Source organism: Cydia amplana, chromosome 5, assembly GCF_948474715.1.
Source record: "Cydia amplana chromosome 5, ilCydAmpl1.1, whole genome shotgun sequence".
Lineage (NCBI taxonomy): Eukaryota > Metazoa > Arthropoda > Insecta > Lepidoptera > Tortricidae > Cydia > Cydia amplana.
In genome coordinates this window covers 1824923-1833367 of record NC_086073.1, presented here as the reverse complement: position 1 = coordinate 1833367, position 8445 = coordinate 1824923, and the positions used below count along the sequence as shown (strand labels likewise).

The following is an 8445-nucleotide window of genomic DNA, read 5'->3' as shown; positions in this document are numbered from 1 at the left end:
TAGGTTAGGTACTTACTATTTAGTGTCACAAAATTTTTTGGACGCCCTTTGACATAATATATAGGTAAGTACGTATAATAATATCAAATATTACATGCACACGCCAACATCATTGGACTGGTACAATCTAGCAAATATAAATATAAAGTGACCGCATACCATTAATAGACGTTTTTTATAACTCTTGGTGTTCAAATACTTACTTAAAATATCGAGATCTAAATTATTTGTTAGTAAAAATGTTAGTAAGTGATTACTACTTAATAATGTCGTCCCTATGCGTTGTCGTCATGTGTAGTTCCCCCACGCACCTCGCACATAACCAAACATTATATGTATTTATTATTTAACATTTTAAATCAGACAACAAGGCCCATATTACAAATACCTTACAGACTAACATATATATGCATTTTATATAAACTTACAAAACTAAACACTATTTAGGCGACAAAACGGCGTGGCTCCGTTGAATCGTCTGGTCTTGTGTCGGATTCGACAGTTTGCCCCGGAACCTCCGAAACACGACACCCTTCGGCCTTCGGATTATACAAGGTGTAATCTAAAACGTGATACAAGATAATCAAACCTGAATCTTTTCATGATTCTGAACAACTTTTACCTATGGGGTCAATTTTGTAATATTAAAAAAAAATTGAGCTGTTCCATAGAAATGGTCAAGGAGAGGTAGACAAAAATGTATGGCAAAGATTTTTTTTATTGTTAATTTACAAAGTTGAGCCCATAGTAAAAGTTGTTCAAAATCATGAAAAGATTCAGGTTTGATTATTTATTTATTTATTTATTTTTTATTTTTTATTTCAAAACAAGTTATACAGCATAACAGTATAAATACCAAACCACTGCTAACTTACACAGAATATTATAAGAAGAAGAAAACAGTATACAATTAATCACAAATTACACAATATTAACACACGATAATGTACCATTTTAAACTGTAGAAGGACGTGCATTATCTTGTATCACGTTTTAGATTACACCCTGTATTAGTTAACAGTCCACTCTTCGATGTACACATCTGTATCCGGGGCGGCGTTTGTATCGGCGTCGGCGTTCGGTTCTAACGCTGGCTGTATGGCGCGGGGATGATCGGCGAGGTACGCGACTAGTTCGGCTGCTGTCGGTCGTTCTTCGGGCAAACGCCGCCAACATGCCGCCGTTATGCCGCGCCTGAAATTATTATTTATTTATTTATTTATATAATAACAATAATAATAAATAAAATTCTTTATTTCAGGCCAGTTTGCCCATAGATTTTAGTTACATATTTACAGACTTACATTACTAGTGTTAGTAGATCTTAACCTAGGTCTCACAGTTTCAAAACAAAAAAAAAACATCATTTGGGGTCTTGGTACACAGGACGATGAGCAGACGCCCAGTGACTATAAAACGGACATTTATGTTAGGAGAACCAACAGCTTTAAAACTTACAGACAACAATATTAAAACAGGAAGCCAATTACAGGAACTCACAGGTAGTTACAAAGTATTAAATTTACAACTAATGCTAGCACCTACGCACACACACATGCGTACAAAAAGAGAGAGAGAAAAGAAGCATAATTGAAAATGGCAATAGAAGCCTCACAATAAATGGATCCTAAGTTATAACACTTATAGCTAAGTTTTAACACTTATAGCGCCTAGAATAACAGAGGTCTCAGAATTCAAAAGATGAAAACAAAATAAAATAAAATTTATCAGATTGAAATGTAGTTCAGATTGAATACGTTATGTAATGTCAGTATATTAATACACTAAGTTGATAAATTCAATGCATTTGCTCGCCTAATGAAGAAAATAAAAAGAAAAACAGAAAGTGTAGGTACATGAATTAACGTTATTACATACGGTACATGAATTACATAACGTATATAGAAATTACATAACGTAAAGTTTCCTTGTATGCAACTCTCAATATGCAACAAATGTAAGTCGGTTATTACCTAGAACAAATTGATTGTGGGGTCACTTTGTATGGAATTGACTTTAAAGTGCCCTATTTTCACTGTTCTTGAGTTTGACAGTATAGGTATAAACTCTCAATATGCAACCAATGTACTCGTAAGTCGATTATTACTTAGAACAAATTGATTGTGAGGTCATTTTGTATGGAATTGACTTTAAAGTGCCCTATTTTCACTGCTCTTGAGTTTGACAGTATAGGTATAAACCCCGTGGACGCCGCTTATTTTGAAATACGTATAATCATAATTTATAGAAATTAAGGAAATACGACTACTTAGGGTTCCGGAGCAAAAATGGCAAAAGAAAAACAAAATAATGCGTTTTTTATATAGCTGGTCAACCAAATATTGTCAGTGAAAAAAGGCGAAATTCAAATTTTCTATGGGACGATATCCCTTTGCGCCTACATTTTTCAAATTTGCCGCCTTTTTCTACTGTCAAGATCTGGTTGACCAAGTATAGTTCGTTCTTTAGCATTAGAAAGAACTTGAAAGAAGGTAAGCGATTGTGACATGTCTTTTAATTGAAAAACACTTTTTAAAAATCAATAACTATTACTTATGAAAACAGAAGACTATAAAATATCGTATTATATTCATAATTATTACATATTTACCGTAACTTATTTTTAAAATGTGTTTTTCAATTAAAAGACACATCAAGATTGTTTACCAAATTTCTAATGCTAAAGAAAACGAAGTATAGTCATGTTTTTTTGACTTGGATTCTTACGTGCTAGGCGTGGCGTCTTGCGGCAGCGGCGGCGCGCCGCCCTCACGCACATGGCGTAGAACTCGAGGCGTGGCCCACGCGCCGTACGGCCGCTCGCCCAGCGTGGCTAGTTCTAGTAACAATACGCCTAGTGCCCACACATCGCTGGCCGCTGAGAAAACGCCACGGGAGAGGGATTCCGGCGCCATCCATAGCACCTAGATGGAAATACATAATTATATAGGACTCCACCTGACCCAATTTGACTCGAGCTTTCCTATTATCGCCACAGACTCCGACAACATTTTGAAAGTTATCATGTTCAGTTTATCAAATATCATGTAACTTCAAAGAGATGCGTTTTTACCAACACTGATGATTAAATACTTGTATTTAATTGGGCAAATATTTTTGTCTTCTCCTGCCTGACAAGATTATAGGATAAAATATTATTAATATTTTCTGTACTAACCGGAAACATGGCGCGTCGCTTGCACAAATATTCTCTCTTCCCTGGTTTATCTAACCGCCGCGCCATCCCAAAATCGGCCAACTTGAGAGACCGACGGACGTCTACTAAGCAGTTGGCGGCGCGGACGTCTCGATGTACCTGCAATATACAAAAATGTGCTAGAATTAGAACAACTTCAACTTCAACATTTATTCAGCAAATAGGCCACAAGGGCACTTTTACACGTCAACATTGAATTTACATACAAGCAAAAAATAATAATAATACATCAACAATTATTAAATACAACTACAACTACCAAATCCAACTAACGTAATACAACAAACTATTTAGATACTTCGCAGTGACAAAGTCGAAGTATAGTATAGAATAAATATGATAAAAGCTGTGTTGGAGGAGCAGCAGAATCAGAAGTGCTATTGATTGAAAATGTCTTTTCTGTTTATTTTTTTAACAAAAAGTATTTTTCTGAAAACTTCCATTTTTTGTTTTTTGTGTGATCAAGATCATGACTATATCCGGGTTATCGCGAGTCACAGACAATCCAACCTCTAGACATAGCATAGTCGCGCTACCCCCTCTGCCACACATACGGTAGCGTTACTCCATCTTCGAGTCCTCGTCCCCCCGCACCCCCGTATTTTTGGCAGCATCGGTTTCATGAAAGAATTGGCCTAAGCTCAGTTTAGAGGTTGGATTGTCAGTGTCGCGAGTACATACCAGCCGCTCATGCGCTAGATACCCTAACGCCGCCGCGGCTTCACGGGCTAGTCTCGTCAACGCCGCCGCCGCTACGTGCGCCGCCTCCGGTTCCGGGAGGCCGTCGCGAGCGCGCTCGGCTAGCGTGCGCCGGGCGCGTAGGTACCTTTAACATGTGTATTTATGATTAAATAAATAAATAAATATTGGGGGACATCTTACACAGATCAACCTAGCCCCAAACTAAGCAAAGCTTGTACTATGGGTACTAGGCGACGATATACATACTTATATAGATAAATACATACTTATATACATAGAAAACATCCATGACTCCGGAACAAATATTAGTGTTCATCACACAAATAAATGCCCTTACCGGGATTCGAACCCAGGACCATCGGCTTAGCAGGCAGGATCACTACCCACTAGGCCAGACCGGTCGTCGATTAACCTGTCGAATCCCACGATATGACGTCACCATAAGCGTTCTGGCTCATATATGAGCCGTGGGAGCTGACAGATTAATAGAGGATTTAGGCCCACTTGCACCATCCCACTAACCCGAGGTAAAGCGTTTAAACCGTTAACCCAGTGTCAAATTGTACTGGTAACCATAGTAACTCCAGGTTTAAGTGGTTAACCCCTGGTTAGTGGAATGGTGCAAGTGGGCCTGTGTAATTATATACAATTTTGCTGATTAACAAGAAGAATTGTTATAAGTTAGAGTCGGAGCAAGTTAACTCTGTATATACCTACACTGTGCAGTGACAAAATATAACTTTTAACTCTGTTGTCCTGTTAAAGTTGGCGCAGAGTTAGCTTAGATGGACTTAGCGTATTTTTTTCATGCAATGCTCTTGCAGCATTTTGCGAACATAATAAATAAAAGCATAGTTGAATGTATTACCGCCGTAGGTCGCCGTAAAACGCGTGCTCCATTAGGACTAGAGGGCCGCCTTCCCAGCACACACCTGAGAAAAAGCGATTTCGTATAAAAACTATTTTGTTTGCACGCTAGTAGGTAGGTATCTAGGTATTATGGTTGCATTAATTACCTGTGAAACGCACAACGTGGTCGTGTTTCAATGTCGCGAGAAGTGCTGCCTCGCGAAGAAGCTCAGCGGCCGCACCAACTGGCGCATCTGCTCGTGGCGCCTTTGAGAAAAAAAAAACAATATTAACCGACTACAAGTTTAACAATAAATTCAGAATCGTATTGGAAGCCTGTTGCGTAAGATAAGAACTAGGAAGAATTTAAATTGATAGGCTGTAATACTTCATAATTGTTCGGTGCTACTTTTAACAGTCATATAACTATTAACATTTTAACATTAATAAACATTTTCTCCTCTTTTCTCTCGACTTTTAACATTCAACGCGAACCCACACCCGTACAATAATACCTACAAAGTTCGTAGCTTTATTCAATAAAAGCTATTAGCAGCGCAAGAACTAGTATGATTAAAAATAATAACGGTGGTATTTTTAGTGTATAACATTTATGCAACAAGATACCTTGACAGCAACTCCAAGCGCAGCTCTCGCTGGGCGGCGCAACACCGCCTGATGCACAACTCCATAATGCCCAGTGCCCAACTCATCCAGCAACTGCAAGGCATCGCGCGGAACGGCGTGTTCGGCTAAAGCGGCGCCGGCGGCGGCATCGGCGGCGGAGTGACCGCCGCGGAGCAAAACGCGCTCCTCTATAGCGCGGTCTCGGCGCTGAAATGTTATGTTCGGATTTATAGGTTTAAAGATATTTATTCTCATAAAAGACATACAAGTCACTTACACGAGAACAGAGTTATAAAGTAAAAGTAATTATATCTACGGTAGCATACAAAGTCGCTCGAGACGAGAGGTACACGCTCACGCAACTATTTTTTTTAAGGTGGGTAGTAGTTTAAAATGTACTGCGATAATTTAGCTTTAAACTCATTGAATGAGCCTGCCCCTCTCAGATCAGACGGTAATTTACGGATTTGGATTATACTAGCGTTGTTATCGTCGAGCACGCCGCTGCACAGCGAGGCTGTTTGAACAATCTTCTATGAAGTTATATTACCTGAAGACGGCGACGGCGTGCGACGCGGGCGGCGTAGATAGATGGCAGCCCAAACGCCATCGCACAGGCTAGGATAGCCCATGCGAAGTCGTGGCAGTGGGGGGAGAACTTTTCCCCGGAGCGGGTGGTGTAGCAGCCAGGGCCGTCGAGCACGGCGCCGCACAGCTGCTCTGTACGGATATGATGGTCGTTCTTGTCTACGTGACAGCGTGATAAAACGGTGTCCGTCACTTTCTTTCCCACGGTGTTAAACAGTGACAGTTATTTTATCACGTGGATAAAGATGGATAAAGCTATCCATAATAGGCTGGCTGGGGGGACAATAGTAGTTTGTGTTACAAGGGATCAAAATGATATATTTCCGTCAAGGGCGTACATTGAATCCCTCATTACGCTCAGGATTCTATAATCCTGAGCGTAATGAGGGATTCAAGTGTTAACGCCCAAGACGAAATAATTTTTGATACCGTGTGACACATACTGCTTTTCACATCAACTATGAGGAAAATAAAAAAATCTTAGTGTTGACACAATCTGATGCTTAAACAGATTATTTAAGCTAAAAAACAGAACAGTGTTACTTTGCTCCCTCCTAGCAGGGAGGAAAAGTGCCACTTTGATCCCTCCTAGCAGGGAAGAAAAAGCTCTTTTCTGAACAGGAGGTGTGAAAAATGACTTTGAAGTTTCCTTAGAGTTGGTTTTGGCTCCATAAGTCCATAAGCTTCCAATACATTTTTATGGTCACAATCATAATCCATTATTAATGACAAGGAAATTGTACAATTTCCTTGTCATAAGGCTTGGCATAAGGTGTGTTTAAGGCGTACGCCTTAGGTACGTGGTGTGATGTCAATTGTCGAGGTTACCTTTATCGACATGTATATTCTTCAGACCATCCCACGCACCGACAAGCTGTACACCTTTCGACGTCCACAGGTGTGTGAAGACGAGAGGAGTTGAATTCGCGTGTATGTCGCGAGTCACGCCCGGCACTGTGATGCTGTCGAGAATCTCTAAGAATTTCCTGAAATATAATGATCCTATCAGCCCATGCCAATAATACAACGTTGCGAGAGTTTGATCGACTGTCGCAAATGGATTTGAGGAATTTGCATTTAAGTTTTACCGGGCCACGTCGGGGCGATGAGGATCATCTCTGTGCTCCGGATACCGCTCTTCCAATCGCGCGGTGCCTTCAAGCATCAGTAGTATGGCGTCGACGAGCGCCGAAGTATGTGGCGGCCATCTTGGGAACGCCTTGTCTAAAGCGTCGCGTAGAGTCGAGGAGCCAAGAAGTCCATTTCGCGTTTGGTTGCCGCGCCAGCCACCGCTTACGGTCAGGTAAGAGAACTCTGAATTCGTGGGCAGCCAGTCCTGGAAAAAAGTACGATCGTTAAAAACGGGGTTACCATAATTCTATCCCTATTCTCTACCACATTTGTATGAGAGTGATACGACCTACGCTACGATCTATGAAGGAAGGCCATGGAATTATATTAGATTCGTCTACGGCCTTTTAAGACGTAGAAAAAGGGAATTAGATAATTATTGACGGTAAAAACTTTAATAAACCGTACCGAATTGCAGGAGTTTCCCGCAGCGCCGACGACGATCCACACATAGCCAGCTTTCATCGTGAGTCCCCGTTCTTGCGCTGATGTCAGAACGTTCTTCGTCGTGCCCGCACTAGCGTCTATTACAACGACGCGCGCGTCGTGCGCTTGCAGCACATCAAGCGCGTCCGTTGCGTTGTTCGCTTGCACGATCTCCGGATATACTACGAGGTCGTACTCGCTTAACGCGTCCACTACACCCAGCGACCGCTTCCACCTGTGCCAAATAAACTGACTTTATCATGTCGAATACAGTACTGTTGGTTATGTACAAAGTGACGGGAAACCAAAGAGTAAAGTAAGTAAGTATAATAGGTACGGGCTTTGTTACGTGGAACTATAAGCGATGACATGATGACTGCGTGGGAAGTCTCGATTCTGCATTTTTCTTCATCGTCAGTTGTTGTTAGGGGCGTGTTAACTTGACAAAATCCAATTTTTTTTATTGTCTCTTTGAGTTGGAAATGGAAATACAGGCGGTGGCTGTGGCAGGCGTGTCTCACTCCGCGATTTCGTCGCTTTGCTACAGGTAGCTAAAAGTTCGTTCGGCCCCAATTTTGGGGAAAGCCATAAGCCGCGCGTGGCGCTGTCGCCAGTCGCCACCTAGCGGCCATATCTGTGCTGATCGTAACAGACGCGTTTTGTTAGAGAGTGAGTCTTCTGTACTTAAAAGTACTATTATTTATTCTGTGGCTGTGGCAACATAAATGTGACCATGCACCCAGTTGAATTATGTACCCTGACTAAAGGATTCGAATAAACTATGACTTTTTGGCCTTCAGGTTTAGCGACTACATAAGTAGATAAGTTTTATACTGACACATCGCAGCGACCCTCTTCCCTTAGAAGTGCCACGCGCCGCCAGCCGCAGCCGCTTAGCAGGGTGC

The 8445-nt window shown here is 41.3% G+C and overlaps 2 protein-coding genes across 2 annotated transcripts; both read right to left on the bottom strand.

Moving 5' to 3' along the window:
* Positions 1-1010: 1010 nt before the first annotated feature.
* Positions 1011-4855, bottom strand: LOC134648210 (tyrosine-protein kinase fyna-like). Its single transcript, XM_063502693.1, has 5 exons — positions 4788-4855; positions 3899-4043; positions 3179-3316; positions 2728-2924; positions 1011-1194 (listed from the first exon to the last, which is right to left on the bottom strand). Exons 1-5 carry the CDS (start codon positions 4817-4819, stop codon positions 1011-1013), a joined length of 696 nt encoding a protein of 231 aa, XP_063358763.1. The 5' UTR covers positions 4820-4855.
* Positions 4856-4927: 72 nt separating this feature from the next.
* On the bottom strand, positions 4928-6703 carry LOC134648209 (uncharacterized). Its single transcript, XM_063502692.1, has 4 exons — positions 6622-6703; positions 5946-6115; positions 5396-5602; positions 4928-5035 (listed from the first exon to the last, which is right to left on the bottom strand). The coding sequence occupies exons 1-4, from the start codon at positions 6701-6703 to the stop codon at positions 4928-4930; spliced, it is 567 nt and encodes a 188-aa protein (XP_063358762.1).
* Positions 6704-8445: the final 1742 nt, after the last annotated feature.

Coding starts and splice junctions, on each gene's coding strand:
- LOC134648210 (XM_063502693.1), bottom strand. CDS start 4,819: ATGGAGCACGCGTTTTACGGCGACCTACGGCG. Junction 4,044..4,787: donor TTTTACGGCGACCTACGGCG/GTAATACATTCA, acceptor CACATGTTAAAG/GTACCTACGCGCCCGGCGCA. Junction 2,925..3,178: donor AGCGACGCGCCATGTTTCCG/GTTAGTACAGAA, acceptor ATTTCCATCTAG/GTGCTATGGATGGCGCCGGA.
- LOC134648209 (XM_063502692.1), bottom strand. CDS start 6,703: ATGGATTATGATTGTGACCATAAAAATGTATTGGAAGCTTATGGACTT. Junction 6,116..6,621: donor AACTCTAAGGAAACTTCAAA/GTCATTTTTCAC, acceptor ATATCCGTACAG/AGCAGCTGTGCGGCGCCGTG. Junction 5,603..5,945: donor CACGCCGTCGCCGTCTTCAG/GTAATATAACTT, acceptor ATAACATTTCAG/CGCCGAGACCGCGCTATAGA.